We start from the raw sequence: 21,111 nt of genomic DNA on the forward strand, positions 1-21,111 counted from the left end.
ACCATCCCACTGCCTCTTTTGCTTGTGCTCCAAGGAATCAACATTTAAGACTAAAACCCCAGTTAAAAATTACAACACACAGCCTCAGCTATTATAACATCTGATGAAAAATACTAAAATAGCACCTACCTTACGGTGGTGGTTGGTTGGTTTGCTGGGTGTGCTTTGTTTTTTCATTTTAACATGAGGAACTATCCTGGAACAAGGGTTTGTTTTTTTTTTTTTGTTTTTTTTTTTTTTTTTTCTGATGCAATTGCTTGCAACAGCTAGAACCTAGAAATTCCCCATGGAAGACATTGTGAGGCCAGAGTTCACCCTAACATAAAGTTTGATTTATGGATGTCCAGGCTTATGTTAATCTTACTTTCCATACACCCTGGTCTGCTTTAGTCTTTTAAGGGCATTCTTTGCCTTTTTGCTTCTAACTCGTGCGTACAATTAGAGAGACTGATTTTTGCAGCAGCTAGAAAGTTTGAAGTTGTGCCTTTTCTTTTGCAGTCTAGGATATTACAGGGGTTAATTAGCTTAAATCTCACCAAAAGTTGTCATGCCACAGGATACGATTTAATTTAAATCTCTAAAATATGATTAAAAACTTAGTAGCTTTCTAATGAAGTATTTCAGAACAGTTACAAGTATTTTAATTATCATTCATCTCTTCCCTGACAGGTTAAAAAGTGACTCTAAGTACTACCACGGTTAATATATTCAAGCGATTTTTGCAGCTTGACAAACAGAAAAATGGACATTAGAAACTACAAAGGCTTCCTTCCTGAGCACTGCCCCAGCAAACAAGGCCAAACGTGGGGAAGACAGGACTACAGCCATCGAAATAAGATCAGTACACCTTGCATTTTCCTTTGCTCATTGAATTTATGCAGCCCAAACGTGTGACTCCCTTTCCTCACCAAACGAGCTCCTCCGGCTTTCTATGTGAGTAAAACAACAGCAGCATTTCACAGGAAATCTGATAACCGACCAGCAAGACCACCAGCAAACACGCATGTTTTGTTCGTGCTCTTTCCTAAGATCTTCCACAATGATGACTGAGCACACCTGTAATAGCACCTGCACTGCACGAGCCCCAACGCAGAGCAGAAGTTCATTAGGAACAGGCACCGCGTGCCTCTGAGGCAGGGATGGCATCGCGACTAGGCAGCGGGAAGAGAAATAGAAAACTATTAATCCATGCGTGAACTGAAAGAGTGGAGCAATGGGATTAATTAGCAGCGTACAAAGGAGCCGAGCTGCCCTCATTTATATCAATTTCACTCCATTGAAATTAGTTAAATGAAACTCAAAAAAGAAACAGAATTTAGCTTGGGATGAGGACGAGCCTTTAACTACTGGAAATCCAACAGCCAGCTTTGCAAACAAAGTCAGAGAGAGAATACTCTCCTGCCGAAACAAAAAAGTACATGCAGACTCAAAGATTACAAATATTTTTTTGACTGTTGCTCAAAGCGTACAAGTACTACGCAGAGCAACACAAAAGTTTGCCTGCGCTTTAAAGCTGAGATAATAAGTAAAATTATGTTAAAATATTTTAATCAGGGTTGCTTTCAAACCGGCTCTGTAAAAAAGTTCAAATGTCAGAAAAAGCCGTGCAATTAAAAACAAGACTGAAAAAAGCATTCACGCGCACGGGGCAGAAGAGACAGAAAGTTGACACAGCAAGAAAGTTGCGTCACTGCTGCGGACTCGCTGCCCACATTCCTGCATAATCAGAAGGCTCATTTTTGCTGAGGCCACTTGTGAGATATTTCATCATCTGCATGACACCGGCTCCCCTAGCCAACTTCAAAGGAACGTCACTGTCATTAAGTCGTTTGCTTCTGCTTAAAAAAAAAAAAAAACAAAAAAAAAACCACAACCTGAACTTCAAAAAGGCTGGAAGAAGCTGAGCCATCTGTTTGGTTTTGCATTAGTGGGAGACCAAATGAAAATGGTGCATCTTTAACCAGGTCTTTATCGTCACCCCCCTAAAGCACTTTACCCATCCTCTGTACGTGTGGGTCACTAAGCCCAGTAATAAGGGAGGATTTCTAAATAGGAGCTGATCAGCTCGTAACTAAATTAACAAGTTACAAAGGCTGGGTGGCATATCTGTAGATGTCTTAACTCACAGGTGTTAAGGTATGTAGGCATATGCAGGAGTCTGAAAATTGGGAAAGAACGAGCTGCACTCCCTCCTCTGGCCACGAAGTGAGAGGTATCCATGTGAGCACCAGGTCGACTCAGTCAAGCATGATGCAGAAGTGCACCTCCCTATGTTCCCCGGGAGGATGAAGGAAGCTGGGGAAGCTACCTAATTACATGAGGCAGCAAGGAAGTAAGACCTGACTAAAAGGGCAATTGGTTTTTATTCAGGCTCTCAGGATAATGATTTCGTTTCATAGAATTCAAGAGTCATGCCTTCTCTTTCAAGTTTGGCCACGGAAGGAGACAGGAATAACTATCAGCTAGGCCAAACCTTCTGAAAAAGGCACAGAAAAGGTAACCCTTAACCCCAACAGATTGTAGGGAGGAGGAAAAAAAAAAAAAGTTACAAAAAAAAAACAGACAAAAAAGTCTCCTTTACATATCCTAGACAAAAATACCCCTCACCACAACCTAGAATTCCCACTTAAACAAAGGTATAGCAAAACTTCAAGAACTTCAAGCTCCTGGGGGGGGGGAAACACAGTTCTTCAAGGCTCGGTTTAAGTGTTTAGCACCCAAGGTGGCTAAAAGCATGGAATATGAAGCACTACGTACAGAAGTATCATTCAATTGCCCCTGAACGATTAGTTTTGGGCTTTTTTTGTTTAGAAAAAGCACACATGACAAAAATGACCCCCAAGTCCACTGCTTCATAGCTTCTGTGTATTTCTCATGGCATTTTTGTGATGTGTTCTGATTTTGATACAATTTAAACCACTTCCTGAAACATAGTCTAGATAATCTATAATCCTGAGAAGCACAGGATACCCACCCACATGAACTACAACTAAACCCATACTTCATCTAGCAGCGTGCACCTAAAGGAACACATTTCTGCATTAAAATAGCACATTCACGTTTAAAATCTCCAGACTACTGTAAAAAATAAATAAATAAAAATGACGCGTAAGAAGAATAAGTCATCAGTGCTGCAAGCACGGGGATCAAAACACACATCAGCTGTGAGATACCAGCTGCTTTCAGACCAGAACACCCACCTGGCTGCACTGCACTTTTTTTTTTTTTTCTAAGCAAGTCAAGCTTAGTGACTGAATTGATTACGTGTGCGCACACAGTCTGTGTGCAGAATGATTTCCTCACAGTCCAGGGGACTTCATTTTTTGGCAGAGAAAGGAAAAATAAGGAATATCATGCAAGTAGTAGAAGTTATTGAACGGGAGGTTTTGTCCAGAGCTACACCACGGAGTCCCAGGCAGCTTCTGAGCACTGAACTGCACAGAACAAGCATATGGCAACGCACACGAGGCCGGAGTCAGGAAAACAGGACAGTGCTAATGCAATTAAAACCGGCCGAGGTATGCAGAGCTGTCAGCCTGTCTGGCTGGATAGCGCAAGTGTCAACAACAGCAGCAGCAAAGTTTAACTTACCATAAAGCCCTTTATTCCCCGTGAGGTTTTCCAGAGATCTTCATGGAACTGGAACAGTTTTCTGCAATGCCTGCTGGCTTGCAGCAGCTATTTCTACACTTTTCATAAACAGTAATTATAGATTAGATTTAGATGCCTTCGTGAAGGTAACAGATGAAGAGAATCGAGGTCTAGATGTGAAAAACTGCTTCTAACACTTTATCAAGTGGATGGCAGCGCTTTGTGGTTTATGCTGCCATTACTTCAAATATCTGAGGATCCTCACAGTGTTTATGCAGTGATATGATGCTTTGCTTTCAAAAAAATATCCAACAAAATGTATAAAAACGGTTTTCTTACAAATATGCAATGCTTATGTTAAAAACCATAGCTTTGGGGAGCGCATAAATATACTTTTGAGTAGAACAGGCCAATAAATTTCTCTAACGGAGGAGTTATTTTGCACTGCTGTACTCCATCTTTCGGTACACAATACTGGCAGCTCCCAGATGAGATGTGCAAAACAGGGATCTCAGGGGCTTATCAGCTGCTGGAGAAGCTTTGTTGTGGAACAAAGCAGGCAGAAGCTCCAGAAGCAGGCAGAGACAGCTGCTGTAAATTTTCTGGGGTACAGAATGTTTCTCAACTACAGGTGCTTGCAGGCTTTGGAGCCTCCACAGAACTTCCCAAGGCAACACCTAAAAGATTTCATTTAATACTCTAACAAGAAAGGGCCAAGCGGAATGATTAATAGACGGTGCCAGCAATTTAATTTGCAGAATAGGAAGCAATATATAGCAGCAGCAGCACCGTACGTCTTATTTTAGCAGCAGTGTTCGTTCTTGGCTGCAGAATCACAGCTGGCACCTGTAACTTCCAAAGCAATACGCATGAATGATCAGAGCGGTATGCCCAGGCACCAGCTCACCATATCAAAGGGCACAGGAACAAACACACCTAAAGATTACGTGCTGGAAGCTGAAGAAAACTACAAAGAAGAAAAGAAAGAGAGGACTAAGCTGGGAGAAGAGGGGAAAAATGCATAAGAAAAGCTGAGAAAGCCAAGGAGAAAGATTGAGGTTCCAGGCAGGAAATTATCTGTAGCTTACTGCTTATAGAACATTGACTCGAAAAATCTACAGCAGCAGTGTGAGGCTTGAATTCAAAGCACACAGTTCTGCAGTTTAAAAACAGCCCTGCTTCCCACGCATTAAAAAAAAAAAAAATCCTATACCAAACTCACAAAAACAGCAGGGGAGAACCTTGACATACCTTTTGCCATCACAGCCCTATCCAAAAACCAAAGCACAGCACCATCGCTCCCGGGAGGTGCCAGATTACACATCAAGACACCCACACTTCCATTAGGGGTGTCTGGATGATCAGATGGCTCGTATTTTTATTGACAGCTTTGCTGGGAGGTTGCATCTGAAAGCGAGCGACCAACACAGCCGCACGGGTTCCAGGGGAAGCCATTAAGGCAGCTTCCATATGGCCCCGCAGCGATTTACGACCCGAGACGCTCTTCACCTTCACAAAGCACCTCTACCACGCCGCCTGGCCACCCTGCATAAACACATCCCTCATCCACGGAGCCACGCACACCAACCCAGGGGCAGGAGGCAATAATAAACTCCACGGGAGCGCAGCAGAGGTGCTGGTAGAGCAGGAACAGCTTTGAAGGTGTGTTTGTTCGGACAGCAGCGTGTTCGTAACAGGCAGTGATCCCACATTCCCATTCCTGCCCTGCTCACCGCTGCTATCGCCTCCCTCAGGGACTCGTCCTTGTGTACTTACAGCCGGCTCCCACGCCAAAATTCTTCCTCAGCCTCATTTACCTGGAAATAATTCATTCCTAATCAGCAAGGCCTCTGCTGTACTCAGCAGAAATGCAGGAGGGGAAACCTCACAACCTAAGTCAAAGCCGTGGAGGTGAAAGGGGAAAAGAGGAGGAGGGCAGAGTGAAGATGACGGGTACCTCCTGTAACTTGTCTCAGTACGTCAGGAGAAAAGCAGAAAATCTCCCTTCTGTCACACCAGGGCCCAAAGCAACATTTGCCACACTGACACACACCTGCATCTTCCCATGTGCTTCCTCTGCGCTGCAAGCTGTGCCCTTGAGCTGCTGCGTGCAGCCAGAAGGGATGCAAGGGACTGCATCTAAAACGTAGCTGTCAGGGAATGAAAGGGGAAAAGAAGAAGGAAACGAACAACTCGGCACTGCAACAGCAAGGAGGGGGACTGGGGGTGTCCAAGCCAATCCCCCAGCTCACCCCTCGCACTGCCACATACTTTGCAGCCCCGTAACACAGAATTGCTGCTCCGGTAGCAGTTGGTGAGCTGTGCTGCGTTTGCAAGGCCTCAAGCTTGCTTTGGCTGAACTTCTCCTAAGCCGCCTGTAACTTTTGCTTGATTTAGCCGTGGCAGCAATCTTTCTAATTGACCAGGTGTCCATGCCTAATTGGGCTTCGCTGCTGTTTACCCTGGCACGCTGCAACCAGAGCTTCACGCAGGGAGCAGTTACCCTCACAGAACGAGGTATTCCCAACCCTAGCACAGCGTCGCAGCAGAGAAACACGGGCCTGGTATGAACGCAGAGGAGCTGAGAGGTGGAGACGCAGGCACGGGACATAAACAGATGCCTCGTACAGGGCACGGCACCGGACACCCCACAGCTCTCCAAGGTCAGCTGAAAGAAACAGGGACCTGGACAGAACTGGTTTAGGGGTAATAAACAGAACAAAGAAATCGTATTAAAGACAGGCCACCTTTCGGGTGTTTGGATACAGCATGCAGCTGCAGACCAAGAGCAAAGACATAAAAGCATGTTAGCAAGCACATAAAAATGATCTCATGTGGTTCCTACGGTGAGGAAGACAAAACCATCCACACAAGCACTCGTATCGCTCCTCGTGAAGGACACCTGATGCTGACAACTCGCCACAAAAGCTCACCTCCCCCAGGGTGAAACCACTGAGCGTAGGGCTCGGAGCAGCAGTGAGGCGGTAAGCTATTTTAACTGCATCCTTGTTCCTTCTTTTTCTGTAACAATCAGATTTCAGTTATTCTAACAATGAGCTTCTGGCTTCTCTTTTAAGCTTCCTTCTTTTAGCCATAAATGAGATTTTCCACATGGCAACCAACAGAGGCCTGAGCCTGGTACTTTATAGACACACAGAAGAGAATGAGGCACCTGGTAGGCACTAAGGCTCTCCCAGTCTCTCCCATACAGCCACCACTGCCACTGGAAGGGCCCAGGAGAGCAGCACTCCAGTACCCAAAGGCTTCTGCATGATTCTGGAGCACAAGTCCTGTGAGGAGCGGCTGAGGGAGCTGGGGGTGTTTGGGCTGGGGAAGAGGAGGCTCAGGGGAGACCTCATTGCTCCCTGAAGCTACCTGAGAGGAAGGGGTGGGGAGCTGGGGGTCGACCTCTTCTCACAGGTAACCAGTGACAGGACCAGAGGGAATGGGCTCAAGTTGCCGCAGGGGAGGTTCAGGTTGGCAATGAGGAGACATTTCTGCTCAGAAGGAGCAGTCAGGCACTGGGACGGGTTGCCCAGGGAGGTGGTGGAGTCACCGTCCCTGGGGGTGTGCAAGGAGAGGTTGGGCCTGGTGCTTGGGGACATGGGTGATCCTGGAGGGCTTTCCCAACCCTGATGGTTCTGGCACCTACTGCAGCACGTACAAAGAGCACGAGGCCAACCCTCCTGCAGCGCACTAAAATCCAGCCCCTCTTCCTTCCTCCCCAGCTGACTCTTGACTCATCTCCCCGCCAGCGCTGCTCCTGAGGCGCACCCGCGGATCACAGCCCAGGACACGCGATGCCGACAGGCCCTACCAAACAGCCTGCGCGGTGCGGCGAAAAGCGCGAGGAAAAAATAGTGAAGACGAGGCAAATGTTGGCTAACGAGACACTCGTATTGCCCAGAAAGCGAGATCTGACACGGGTACTCCCCAAAAAAAGGCGCATTCAGCGGCTCACACTGCCCGCGGCCTCGTGGTTACGGCTCTACCCCGAGCACCCTCGGCCGCCGCAGGGCCACAACCCGGCACCCTGACGAGCCGCTGGCCCGCACCCGTTGGCAGCCGGCTCCCCCAACGGCCCCAACGGCCTCCAACGGCCCCCTCTCCGCCACGAGGCCGCGGCCGGGGCCTGACTCAGCGGCGCCGCACCGGCGCTGTCACGTTCCCGGGGAGGGACGAGGCGGAGACGGGAGCCTGAAGGCAGCCTCGCTACCGCCGCCTCCTCCTCCTCCTCCTTACCCGTCCTCGCTCTTGTTCTTCTGCTTCTTGCCCATGGCGGCGGCCGCTCGTCGCCCGCCTCAGCGCCGCCACCGCCGGCCGCCCGCCCGCAGCCCCGTGCATACGGCGAGCCGCCCGCACCCGGACCCGGCCCCGCACCCGCACCCGGCCCCGGCCCCGCCTCAGCCTCAGCCTCAGCCTCGGCCCCGCCTCAGCCCCGGCCCCGGCCCCGGCCACGCAGCGCCGCCCGCCGGCACGGAGGGCCCGGAGCAGCAACCGGCGAAAAAGACACAGGAACCTTTATTATTATTATTTGTTTATTTATTTATTTATTTATTTATTATTTAATTATTTTATTTATTTATTTATTTATTTATTTTATTTTTGCCGCCCGCCCCTCTCTCTTATCAGCCCCCCCCCCGCCACCGCCACCGCCGCCGGAGGAGCTTTATCTCCCCGCCCCACCTGCCCACCCGCCGCGCTCATTTCCAGGAAACGCTTTAAAAATAAAAAAAATAATTAAAAAAAAAAAAGCCAAAAAACGAAACTTTATTATTACTATTTATTTATTTATTTTTAATCGCTTGGAATATCCCCGTTTTCTCGCACACACACACACACCCGCCGCCGCCGCCTCGCTCTTCCGCAGCCATCGGCCCCCCGCGGCCGCCCTTACCTCGGGGCCGCTCATGGCGGCGGCGGCGGCAGCGGCGCCCCCTCCCCGCCTTCCCTCCCGCCCTCCCTCCTCCGCCTCAGCCCCCACTGCGGCCGTTAACGGTCGCCCAACGGCCGCCGCCGCCCCCCTCACAATAACACCGCGCACGCGCGCGCGCTGGCCACCCTCGGGAGGAGCGGCAGCCGCCTCGGCCAATAGCAGTGCGGGGAGGAGGGCGTTGTCCCGCCCCCTCCCAACATCTCGCGAGACTCCGGCGGGGCGTGACCGGCGCGGCTGAGGTGAGGCGAGGCGGGGCGGCGGCGGCACCGGCGGCGGCGGCTCCGGTGTTGGGGTGAGCGGCGGCGGGGCTGTGAAGGGGCCGTGGGGGCCGAGGAGGGCACAAGGGCCGCCCATGGGGCCGGTAGGGAGCTATTTGGGGCTAAACGGCCGCGCCCGCCGTGGGCAGCCGTTGTTCGTCACGGCCGCGCGGCGCCTGCGTCGGTACCGGCCCCGCCGCCCCCCTGTGGGGAGCTCGGTGCGGGCGGCTGCGCTTTAGGAGGGTCCGGCCGGGGCCTGGCAGCCGTATGGGTGTTGTGGGAGGAGCGGGGGTCGCAGCCCCGCTGGTGTGGCTGGGAGAGCCGGGAGCACTTGGGCCGTAGTGTGGGCTGGAGGGGCTGATTTCTCTTTTTCCCTGCTATTTCTTTCAGGTTACGGCTTCCTAACCCTGTCCGAGCAGCGTTCAGCCCTTTCCTGAAGACCTAGAGGGCTGTGAGCCGCGCTGGTAAGTTTTTTATTACCTTTCTATTCTTCCAAAATACAAGAAAGACAAAGGAAATGCTAGCAGAGACCCCACATAAGGTGCTGCAGACCAGAGCAGGTCTGGCTGTGGTACATGTGGTGTTAGTGCAGCACTGCTGACACTGCATTAAACTTGGAGTACTGCCATGGTGCTGGTACCCTGCCCATCACGACTTAAAATGGGTTCTTGCCTCTGTCTGCAAGGTGTTTGCAAAGTCAGTGGTTCTGGTAGTTTGGCTATTTTAAAATGTTGCTGAGAGTATTCTAGAACCCAGATCTGTTGCATCAAACCAGTGGCCAGCAGCTAAAGAATCTGCTAAGGATCACTGTGCACTGTCCATGTGTTTCCATTTTAAAGCTGTCACTCATTACAGTGACAGTTTTTTGTAATGTAATATAAAAAACTATTCAGGAGAACTATCTATTTTGTTCTCCTAGCTCTCCGAGCACCCCTAGTCTCAATGTTTTCTGCCTTTTGAAGCATTTGGAGAGGGGGAGTTTTAGAGGAAATGATTTTAGCTGTGTGTCTAATTGCTTTGTGAAGATAGTGGCTTTTGGGTTTTTTTTTTAAATCCTTTCCCTGGCTGCCATAAGGTGGTGCTTGCAATTTCAGTTTTCTTGTATTAATTGAAGCAGTGTTTTTGCCAAAGGCGATTGCTGTTGAGTGCCTTTCCTTTTAGCTAAAGAGCGAGGAGTATTAATTCAGATTCAAACATGTTAATACACATAAGGTACTTAATGCATTTAAACTGTTGAAAACACATGCTGAACACTGCTTAGGCTTATTCTCAGACATCTCTTTCTCCCAGAAGGATGGAGTCAGAAGGACTGCATCTTCTCTTTTCCCAGTGTTAATTAAAGGTACGCGGATGTGGCTCAGGATGTCTGTTCCTTTGGAACTTGTTAATTTTACTTTGTTATATTGATTAGTAATTTCAGGTTCCTGTGCACTGTTGGTATCTGGCCCTGGGATGGGGAGAATAGGGCTTGACTGGAGCCCTTCTTGCTACCTGTGTTCATTGCTACCAGATGGGGTTTCAATATGGAACATATCCATGTGCTGCAATCTTTAAACAGCATTGCCTTTTATTTCTGTACAATGTCAACTGCGTTATGTAAAAATTCTTTACATGTAAATTCTGTGTATTGTTCTCTTCACAGATCTGAAGGGATTGCTTCACACTTAAAGATGGCTGCTGATACATCCGTTGAAATTCTCCAGAAAGTTCTGGAGAATGAAATACTTCAGACCACCAAGGTAGTAGAAGAACATCTGGATGCGGAAATGCAGAAGCTGGACCAAATGGATGAAGATGAATTGGAACGCCTTAAGCAAAGGAGGCTTGAAGCACTGAAAAAGGCCAAACAGCAGAAACAGGTAAGTCTTGTGCTAATACAGACTCCTGAAGTGCAAAATGTAATAGTTTTTGGAAATCCTAGGGGAACTGTACACATGACCTAAGAGTTTTCTTCTTTCTTCACCTTTCTGTACTTTGTTAATTTTAAGCAAATCCGAAAAGCAGATCTCTGTTCCTGTGTGCTTGCTTTGTGGTCTTCAACAGGAGAAAGGAAGCTCTGTGATTATCTTATGATAAGGACAGGGCAAGGAATGTAATACACAGATTTCAGTGTGTTGTTATTCACTGAATGTTGTCATCTGAAGTCATAAGCCTCTCAGACAACCTAGTCGTAAGGTGTTTTGGTACCTTATACTTCTGAATTCTGGAGTATCTTAAGGCATGTGAGTGGTGCCTGTTTTTTTCTAAGGTATTTTGCAGAAGAAAGATTCAGGGTCTTTTCTTGTTCTAGGGTAGAATTTTGTCCCACTTCTTCTACTCCAATGAAATGTTGGCTGTGTATGACTGCTTTTTTCTTGCAGAAAAGGAATTCTGCTTTGGTCCCGGTATATCTGGCTAAATTGTAGTCCTCATGCTCCCCCAAAAGTCTCCTTGAGCATAGGTGGTTGTTCCTGAAAATAAAGTTCTGGTAACATATGGTGTGAGACCTAAATCCTAAATAGGGAAGCCATAGGTTACTTAACTTCATGCAAACCTAAACAGAGAAATAGGGACAAGGGGGAGGTGACTGGGTTGAAAGGAGATGTTTTGCCTGTGGTGGCTAATGGCGTGCTTTCAAATGGGAATGCAGTAAAATGTTGTGTGGTTGGGATGCTGCAGGAGAGGCAGAGTTAGTTGCTTTGATTCTCTAAAGATGGAAGTAGAGAAGGTGTCACACTGCTTGTGTGTCTTCAGAAGTACAGCTCATATTCGATTCCAGTGTTGTCCTTTTTCAAAAGTTGTAATACTTTGACATGCTCTAGATGTTAACATGTTAGTTCTCCTGTAAAAATTCTTCATGGTACTTGATCTCACCTCATTGTTCTCATGCATTTTCAAATTGAAAGTAGGATACTGCTCTGTAAAAGGAGTAAGATGGCCCACATTCTTCTGGAATAAGAATGTGTAGGAAAATTAACTTATCTGCTGTTGAAGCATAAGTTGGTGCGTGATTTGCATTATTATAACTTATTCACGTAATTTCTTCCAACGTTCGTGTTAAAATATTCAGGAAATCCTTTGTTCTGTTGTAATTTAGTCTACAGGAAATCTTTGATTTGCTAGCAGCTCCAACACCCCCCACTTTTTTTTCTTTAACTCTAACACAACTGCAAGATCAAGAATGGTAATTTTTTCTTGCACTGAAAGCTGAAATGTCATGTTTTTGTCATGCTTCACTCTTAATCATTTAGTTTAGTCTATATGTGTTTTAATACAGCATAATTTTCTGTATCAGAAGCTGTTCCTGTTTTTTTTCTTAACTGTATGCCTTGAAAATCTAGGAGATCATCTTTTCCCAGACTGTATTTGCACGTTTAGTCAAGCAGGTTTGAAATTGCCTGTAAATGTTAGCTCTTGAATTTGTTTCTCCCTTCACTTTGTGAGTAATGGGTATGAACACCTGTGTTGTCAGGGTTTTTTTGGAAGCCTGGCTCTTAGTAAGACATGTTCAGTCTATATTCAGTAGATAAACATCATGTTTTTGCAGGCTTATTTCTCCCTATTTTTTTCATAGAAAGATCAAAAGAAATAACCTGTTATAGCTTGAGTCAGTTTTAGACAAGTTCTTCTAGGGTGCAAAAACATTTTAGAGTGGCACAAGTTGTAGATTTACAGTTCTCCAATTCTGACAACTTTGTTTTCAGTGCTCTTTGAACTAGTCTAATCTTACAGGGAAGCTGCACTGCAGATTTGTGAGCAACTCTGTACAAGACTTGTATTTGCAAACAAGAAGGTGCTCAGCTACCTGCCTGCTGTTGAGAAAGAGGCAATTTAGAAGCGTTATCTGGCCTAGAGACCTTTGCCTAATTTGTTTCTAGCTATTACTGTATGAAATGGGTTTTTACTGAAGCCCCCTCCTTTTTTTTTTTTCCTTAAAAGCTGTAGAGCTCGCATGACAGATGCAGGACTAACTAAATACTAATTAACTTCCTTTCCTTTTCCATAAGGAGTGGCTTTCAAAAGGACACGGGGAGTACAGAGAAATCCCAAGTGAGAGAGACTTTTTCCAAGAAGTCAAAGAAAGTAAAAATGTGGTTTGCCATTTCTATAGAGATACAACTTTCAGGTATGGTAAATACACTTTGTTCAAGAAACGTTTTGCTTATAGATGTATACCAAAAAAAAAAGCTCTTTTCAAATCTCATAAGTAAATACAGATTTTTAGAAGCATGGAAATTCCTTGATTTTTTTTTTCTTCCAATACCTTCTCCCCTCTGAAAGCTTTTGATTCCAACTAAAGTTGACATGATTTGACAAGGATTAATCCCCTCTTGCATAGTTGATTAGAACACAAATGCGTAACTTCTCTGGCAGCGTTTGAGAGATTGTTGTGGTTCATCATTGATTTAGCTGGAGGGAGCCAGCTCTAAATTTAGTGACCATAGCAACTTCAAAAAGATCACTTTGGTTATTCCAGATGGAGATATTCTGGGCAGTTCTGGCAACCAAAAACCAAAACGTAAACAAAATCCTGTCTAAGCATCTTCAATATTCAACGTTTTGACTTTGAAAGGATTTGTGGATACCAATTGTAGCTGTTTTCCCTTTGGGCCTGTACCTTTGTGATTATGTCACTTCTTTAGGGTGTGAGGGGCCTAGATCTATGTCCTGACTCAAAATAGGAACCTAAAATAAGATCTCCCACTTCCTTGGAAGAATTCCTGGAAGAAGTTCTGGGTTGTAGGCTATTCCTGGGTGGGTTTATCTCAATGTTTTCTTTTAAAAAGCAATTGCAAAATAGAGCTGTTTGTTGAAGGAGGAGCCGGTTGTCCTATTTTTTTTTTCCCCAAGTTATGTTTTCTCTGATTTACAGAACATAAACTCAAACAGCTTCAATTTGAGAAATTGAAAGAGGTCAAATCCAGATTATGCACTGAGGCATATGTGTCTTGTGTTTTCTAAGTTAAATATTTGACTCTTACAAGTCGAGAGTTTATTTTTGAAAGAGCTGTCTTGTGAGACCCCACCTGGAATGCTGCATTCAGCTCTGGGGCCCTCGATGTAAGAAGGACATGGAACTGTTGGAGTGGGCCCAGAGAAGGGCCATGAGGATGATCAGAGGGCTGGAGCAGCTCTGTTAGGGATGAAGACAGGCTGAGGGAGTTGGGGTTCTTCAGCCTGGAGAACAGAAGGTTCCAGGGAGACCTTACAGTGGCCTTCCAGTACCTAAAGGGGGCCTACAGAGAAGCTGGGGAGGGGCTCTGTGTCAGGGCAATCAGAGATGGGACAAGAGGAAATAGTTTTAAATTGAAGGAGGATAAGTTTAGACTAGAAATTCAAAATTCTTTATTTTGAGGGTGTTGAGTCCCTGGCACAGGCTGCCCAGAGAAGCTGTGGCTGCCCCATCCCTGGGGGTGTTTGAGGCCAGGCTGAATGGGGCTTTGGGCAACCTGCTCTGGTGGGAGGTGTCCCTGCCCATGGTGGGGGGTGGAATTAGATGGTCTTCCAATCAAAACCATTCTACAATTCAAAATATTTGAAGCAGCTGTATTCAGCTAGCTTTTACTCAAAGTTGAAAGAATATCTGTGCAAATAATTAGCTCAGAACAGGTTTGGGGTGTTTGGTTTTTCTGTACCAATGAAGCCTGTAGACTCAGACAGGAGAAGGAACTTTAGAGAAAGTTCTTTGTGAAATGTGTAGTGGTGACAACCAGCTTGAAGCTGGTGTGTCAGGTTTTCCAACTACAGTATCAAGTTGCTTTCATCCTTGCCCATTCCAGCTTTCTGATCTATTCAGCCTTCCCTTCTAGTTAAAAGACAGCCACATTACAGAGTTTGTGCAGCTGAGCCTCACCACTCAAAGATGACAAGCCTACAAATGTCTTCCATCTGACAATTATTTTGAGCAGCTCATGTTACTGCCCCTTAACTGAGAAACAATTATTGTATGTTCATTCTTACTACATTTTAACAGAAAAGTGAAATACTTGCGTATGGCACTATTGAAGCACTCTGAAAATAATTTCTACGCAGCAAGTTACTGCATCTCAGCTGTGGAGGCAGAGACTAAAAAACTAAAGCTCTGTAATGTGTGCACAGTACTTCTATGAAGATGTGAAATCTGTTGCAGAGAAGTTCTCTAAGCTCACAGTCAGTGGAGCTGAAGCAGGAAGAATAGAAGTCAGGGAAATTCCATCAATAAATGGAGGCCTCAAGAAATGAGGGAAGCTGTCAGGTGCATGGGTGGTGTAATTAGGAAGAAACAAGAGAAATGCATGGTGTAATTGTGTGTTAAAGTTGCTCCAGGGCGTTATTCTATTAGTTGTTAAATCTGGCTACCTTTAAAACACAGCTTCTCTTGGGACTAAATTTTTAATTGTATAGGTTGTATCTGAGGAAGTAATGTGATAGAAATAGCTCTTTACAGTTCTTTACATTGCTGTAAAGTAATGTGTTCTTCAGCTTATTGAGTCTAACAAACATTTTATGTGTTGTTTTTTTTTGACAGGTGTCAGATAATGGACAAGCATTTGACCGTATTGGCAAAAAAGCATGTTGAGACAAAATTCTTGAAACTAAATGCAGAAAAATCTCCTTTCTTATGCGAGAGACTGCGCATCAAAGTAATCCCCACTCTAGCACTAATAAAAGATGGAAAATCGCAAGACTATATTGTTGGCTTCACTGATCTCGGTAACACGGATGACTTCACTACAGAGACCTTGGAGTGGAGACTAGGCTGTGCAGACATAATTAATTACAGGTAATTGTTTTGTGATTGGTTTATTTTCAGATACAGCGCAAGGAGAACGTCCTTGCGGACAGATGAAACTGAAAGTTTGTAACTTTGATATCTTGTATGCTTTAAAACACAAGTGAGTTCAATCCAGTTATTTCTTCTGTGTACTTTGGCAAGCGAAAGAAAAGAGCACCTCTTTGGCAACATACTGAGATATTATAATGATCTTTATAACATCATTTTTGTACAGGAATAAAAAACAAACACAGCTCCTGCTGTTTGCTGCTATAGGGTAGCAACCCTGCTTTGATAAAGCCTGGCCCAGCCATGTGTCTAATGTAATCCTTCCTACAACAGCTTAGATGTCATGCTTGCAATACGGTCAAGCTTGAGCATTTAAATCTGCTTAAGTGAAAACTGTAGGTTGTACTTAAGAGGCACCTTAATCCATATTGCATATGACTTTTTTTTTTCAATGGACAGCATAAAAAAGTGCAAATTGTTTGTTTGGCAGTACAAGATAATCGTTGTAACTGCCCACATTTAGGACTTTGGTACACAAGGCCTCACAATAGGCTAATAGCTTAGGTCACAATAGCCTATTTTTTCTGGAAATGATAGAGCACCTTCTGCTTTGCTTTCCAGTCGTGTCAAAATCTTTATCTTTTTTTAGGCTAGTCTTTTTTTTGAGTGTCTTTTTTATTTATATTTTTATTCTATTTTATATTTGTCTATATAGTTTATATACTTATATAGTTCATTTCAATGGCTATTTCCCAAAGTTTGACAGGAGACATTGTTAGATCTTAAAGGAAAAATCTAATTAGCTGTTGAACTTCTGATGAGTGAAGCGGAAATTATAATTCAAAACAAGTTGTAATTCCACTTAGCAGTTCAGTATGAAGCAAACACAACGGAATCAAAGGCAGTCTGGATATTTATTCTAGACAGCAACACCCTTTATGGGAGAAATAATTCAGTGAAATTGAACTAAGCTGCACTGAATTTGCTAAATTTTGAGCATTCTTGGGCACATCCATTTACGTATTCCCTGGAGTTTCTCCTAACAGACTAGAAACAATTTTTTGTTGAGTTCTTTTCTTTGGTGGTTTTTGTTTCCTTCAGTCTGTGGAATAGCAGATGGTGAAAGGATACGTTGTATTTAGGAGGGAAAAAAAAACTGTTCAGAACTGCTCAGGTCACACCTCAGCAAAATCAGGATTCAAGTGGTATATTGGCTAATTGCTGACATGTAATTAACTAGCAATCATTGAACTGTGTATTTAGGATCAATATCAGTAACATGTTATCTACAAAGTGGTAATAAGCAATTTCCCACCACCCTTCTGTAGCTAATTCCAGGAGGTTCTAATTGCTCACTCTGACATTGAGATGCAAGCCCCTCACAGCTCATGTGAGTTAAAAGCACGTACACCCTAAGCGAGGAGGGGGATCCTCCTCTTGCACACCCCTGCTGTAGGACGTGTGGGACCTCCAGCTTTATGTGAATGTGGGGAACAAGGTGTGGGTCCCTCCATGCCCCACCAGCTGTGCACGGTGTTAGATAAGGACATTGCCATATCTGGCCTAGGTAGAGGTGGAACAAAGTGTCTTCTGGTGCTACAAAACCCATTTTTGACTGTTTCTATTCCACAGTCTCTTCCTGGTTTATTTTCTTTTGTACTTTTGTCTCTTCCTTTGGTGTAAAAAGCCTCTGTGTAATGCCCTGTTCACTGTTTAATAAGATGAATGGCTGTCCTTAGAGCCATCAGTTTGCCACAAAAAGCCCTTTCAGATTTTTTTCCTGCGGAGCTCTGATCACAAGTGCTGTGTACACTCACATTCCTGTCTTAGCTGTTGTTGTCCAGGCCCTTTTGCCCAGAAAGCGCTATGCTAGTCATCCCACAGCGCTTTTTAGGGTCACTTTAGGGAGTAGGGCTTGTGTTCTCTTAGTGTTTTGTGGGTTTTTTTGGAGGAAAAAAGTAATTAGAGATGCTGCTTACTGTCTGCAAAAATATGGCTTTAATCAACACCTCTTGCTCTTTTCCTCTAGTGGAAACTTGATGGAGCCACCTTTTCAAAATCAGAAGAAATTTGGAACAAGCTTCACAAAGTTGGAGAAGAAGACCATCAGAGGGAAGAAATACGATTCAGATTCTGATGATGACTAAAATAGTTAAACGTATTTGTAAACCATCTTTTGTTTATGCTTGGTACATTTTTAAGAATGTTTTTTATAAAGCTTATTGCTTTTTCACTACATCTGCACATAACGCTCACTTTTCTATACAGTTTTATACAACTGGGTCATATCAGGAGAAAGCTTAAATATTTTTTTTTCCTCTTTTGGAGGTCATTTGTAATTCAACAATCTAAGTCCTATCTAAATAATATGTTGCAAATGATGAAGAGTACATCTTTGAGAGTACATCTATGAAGCGTTTTGAAGTAACTTAGAACAAACTGTACCAAGACAGATCAAAGGTCCATCCGGCCTAATATCCAGGCTCAGTGGCCAAAAGCAGATGCACAAGGAAGAGAGGGGAGGAAAAAAAAAAAGGCTGAGCAGATAGCGGTGCTTCCCCAAAACATACTTTGAGCAGTCTGTGGCTTGGGGAACTCCATATCTGAAAGCATTTGCTGGATAAAAAGAAATCTTTTGAAGTCCTCATTGCATCTTCTTAGCATCCACCTCACATGGCAAGGAGTCCACAACTTAAGTGTGTTGTGTGAAGAACTATTTCCCATCATTTTCCTTGAATCTGACAGTTCCCTTTTTCCTTCATCAAAGGAACAACAGACACTTCTAAGAATTTTCTCTATCAGTTCCTTTTCCAGTTCTCTTTAATCTTATTACTTGTTATTGGTAAAAGCACTGCAAATTATTAGTACCAGGAATTGTGCATTTCAATGAAGATTGCTTACCTTATGGTGCCATATCATGACATTGAGTAACTTAATTGTATTGCACTATAAGCTGTAAAAACAGACATAACTTCTGAAAGTGGTGGTCAAGAGAAATGCCCTTTTGCCATCTACGTATGCTGCATGTGGAAGCTGACACAGCGGGCAATAGCACATAGCAACAAGCATATTGAAACCAGCCTTGTTTGCGGGTTTGTTTGATTCTGTGGTTTTGAACGTGTGAATTTTACAGCGGGTGCTTTGTACAGGAGGGTAGGCTAGAGAAAAGCGTTCGGGAGAAGCCTTGATCTGTTAGATGTAGCGCAGCATGCTGTGTACCGTTTCTTCAGTAATGGACAGGATTTTTCAAGGGAGATCTTCCTTGGAACACAACTTAAAGCTTCTGCCTAGGCAAAGTGTTGATGGCTTGTCTTAGTTCTCAAAAACAGAGTTTGCTGTGTGCTGGAGGACCCTTTGACAGTAGTACTTGGAATTCAGTTGGCCCAGAAAATGATGAACTGGGTCTAGTTACTCATGCTGCCTCGTCGTGGAGAGTGCTTGTGATTGGGCCAGCCCAGCAATATTACTCTAAGTTGAAAAATAACAATGATTCTATTTTATTTCAGTTCATGTACATTGAAATAAAATTATTTTAATTCTAACGTTGACTTTCGCATCCTTTCAAATAAAGTCATCTAGGTGCTGTGGGTCATTCTCTTTTAATAAGGGCCTGTCAGAAATTTGCATGTGCTCTTCCTAGATTTCTAACAAACTATAGTTCTGTCTGAGGCATCACTGAGAAGGCAATCAGCTTGAGATGTATGCAGCCACGTGGTAGTGTACTAGAAGCTGGAAGTAGGCTTGATTCAAGTTGATCTCATTTTCAATGCAGAAACTCTAAATGAACAAGTGTTCTTTTTGCATCTGGTTGCATGGAATTAAATTTAGGAAACTAATATTCCAACAGTCTTGCTAGGAGTGCCTTAGCGGGACTTATCTCCGAGCACTAATTACATTGTCTAGGCTGTGGGAATATTCAATCATGTTTTAAATTGTTGCAGCCTCTCTGGAAATGCATTTAGGCAGTAGCTCGTTAGGTTTCTGACATTGTGGTGTTAAAGGTTGCTCAGTTCCACGTGTCAACAGTCCCATTATGAACTCGGTGTAAGTGCTAGTTGGAGACAGTGGTTTTGTGGCAGTTTAAGTTGATTTTTTTTTTCTAGGTTAATCTTCAGTTCAACCTGTTCCTTCATCTGGCTTCTGGTAGGGCCACACACGTTCCAGGGCATGGAACAATACAAGGATACAAGGGGTCCATAGGAACATGCAACTTGGATAAAGGAGGGGGGGTGTATACTAACTAGTTTAATTTTTTTTTTTTTTTTTTGAAGTAGTAGCCTCAGATGGATCTGCCTGCTTCAGATCTGTACTTTTACATCTGCTTTCTGCATTTTCTGTCTTGAATGAAGATTTAAACTGTCATAAACTGTCACTGAATGGTCCTTTTGGTGGGTTTTCTGCTCCTGATCTGCATACTACTTCGATATGAACAATCCATGTCTATTAATCTTGTTTTGGGTGAAATGTAGAGATTCGTTAAAATGTGGAAGATTCTTTCTGAGTATTGAGGAACAATTTTTTTTCTTGTGAGGTAAAGCTCAAGCAGTACAGAGGTACAGATTAAATAGTGAAATGTCCATGATAGTACGTCCTTCAGCGAGCTAGAAGAGGAAGCAACACAAAGAACGTTAATTAATGAACTGTCAGCTGTACAAACTTGAAAATCGTGAAGCTTGGCTTTGTCAACAGTGATGTAGTGGCAATAAAGGTGACAAAAAAAGACGTTGAGGATACACGATAGCTCGAAAAGGCAGGGGTTGCGTGTCACCAGTTGCTTATGGCTGCAGGATGGTGTATGTGAGGCCGTGACTAACTGGGACTCCTGAACCCAGGCTAATCACAAAATGGGGCCTGGCCCGGCACGTGTCGGCCGTGGAAGGGTCTTACGCAATGAGGGGATGAGAAAATGTTCACACACAGCTCTTGGAGTTATGGGGCTTAAGCATGAGCCCAGCATGTAACATTAGCAGCGATTAGTGCTTGATGCTTCCGTGAAGTAATCGTTAATGCTTGGGGGAAATTAACAGCTGAACGAGGCCGGTGCTGCTCAGCTCTGCGTGCCAGGGGCTGCGAGCTTGTCCGTGTGCTGATCCTCCACCAAGCCCGCGTTGTGCTTGGGATGCTCTGAGCAAGGAATCCACCCAAAGATTAAATGGAGCTTTGGGATTTGGGAAGTTCAGTCCTTGAAAGGGATTGAATGAGACACAGGCTCTGGAGCAGGGAACAAATTAGCAGCTGCTCTCAGACCCCTGTTGTAGGTTGGGCCCCCTGCGATTGTAATAAAGGGCGTTGAGGAAGGCAGACTGGTGATGAATTGATGCCTCCCAGTTCTGTGTTCCAAGTAATCCACATTGCGCTATTTTCCTCCTCAAGTTCCAAAAGGAACGCTTTTCTATAGAAATTTCTGTAGGAAATTCGGGTTTTGAGCAACCAGAATGTTGACGCTCATTTTCCTCTCTTACACACACACACGCCTACGTGTACGTGTGCACACATCAAATCGATGCAAAAATAACCTGGCTTCTGGACTCGTTGCATACTCGATAGCTGTACTCTGCTTTTCTTGAAGGGATCTTCTGTCAGTA

The 21,111-nt window shown here is 44.5% G+C and overlaps 2 protein-coding genes across 4 annotated transcripts in view; one reads left to right on the forward strand and one right to left on the reverse strand.

Moving 5' to 3' along the window:
• The window catches only part of EIF5B (eukaryotic translation initiation factor 5B), a 32,537-nt gene extending 24,560 nt beyond the window's left edge, over positions 1–7,977 (reverse strand). The window contains exon 1 of the mRNA XM_084306030.1: positions 7,834–7,977. Coding sequence (XP_084162156.1) covers positions 7,834–7,868 — 35 coding nt within the window. The 5' untranslated portion in view covers positions 7,869–7,977. The remainder of the gene's footprint in view (positions 1–7,833) is intronic.
• Positions 7,978–8,713: 736 nt separating this feature from the next.
• TXNDC9 (thioredoxin domain containing 9) lies at positions 8,714–19,068 on the forward strand. 3 transcript variants are annotated; one of them, XM_084293004.1, is made up of 6 exons: positions 8,714–8,766; positions 9,175–9,248; positions 10,427–10,643; positions 12,771–12,889; positions 15,272–15,526; positions 17,556–19,068. In XM_084293004.1, exons 3-6 carry the CDS (start codon positions 10,455–10,457, stop codon positions 17,671–17,673), a joined length of 681 nt encoding a protein of 226 aa, XP_084149130.1. In that variant the 5' UTR covers positions 8,714–8,766; positions 9,175–9,248; positions 10,427–10,454; the 3' UTR covers positions 17,674–19,068. The 3 variants fall into 3 exon arrangements, with proteins under 3 accessions (XP_084149130.1, XP_084149129.1, XP_084149131.1); XM_084293003.1 differs by having other exon boundaries at positions 8,746–8,819; XM_084293005.1 differs by lacking the exon at positions 8,714–8,766 and adding an exon at positions 8,869–8,888.
• Positions 19,069–21,111: the final 2,043 nt, after the last annotated feature.

Source organism: Netta rufina (assembly GCF_964035555.1).
Source record: "Netta rufina genome assembly, chromosome: 1".
Classification (NCBI taxonomy): domain Eukaryota; kingdom Metazoa; phylum Chordata; class Aves; order Anseriformes; family Anatidae; genus Netta; species Netta rufina.

Coding starts and splice junctions, on each gene's coding strand:
- TXNDC9 (XM_084293004.1), top strand. CDS start 10,455: ATGGCTGCTGATACATCCGTTGAAATTCTCCAGAAAGTTCTGGAGAAT. Junction 10,644..12,770: donor AGGCCAAACAGCAGAAACAG/GTAAGTCTTGTG, acceptor CTTTTCCATAAG/GAGTGGCTTTCAAAAGGACA. Junction 12,890..15,271: donor TATAGAGATACAACTTTCAG/GTATGGTAAATA, acceptor TTTTTTTGACAG/GTGTCAGATAATGGACAAGC.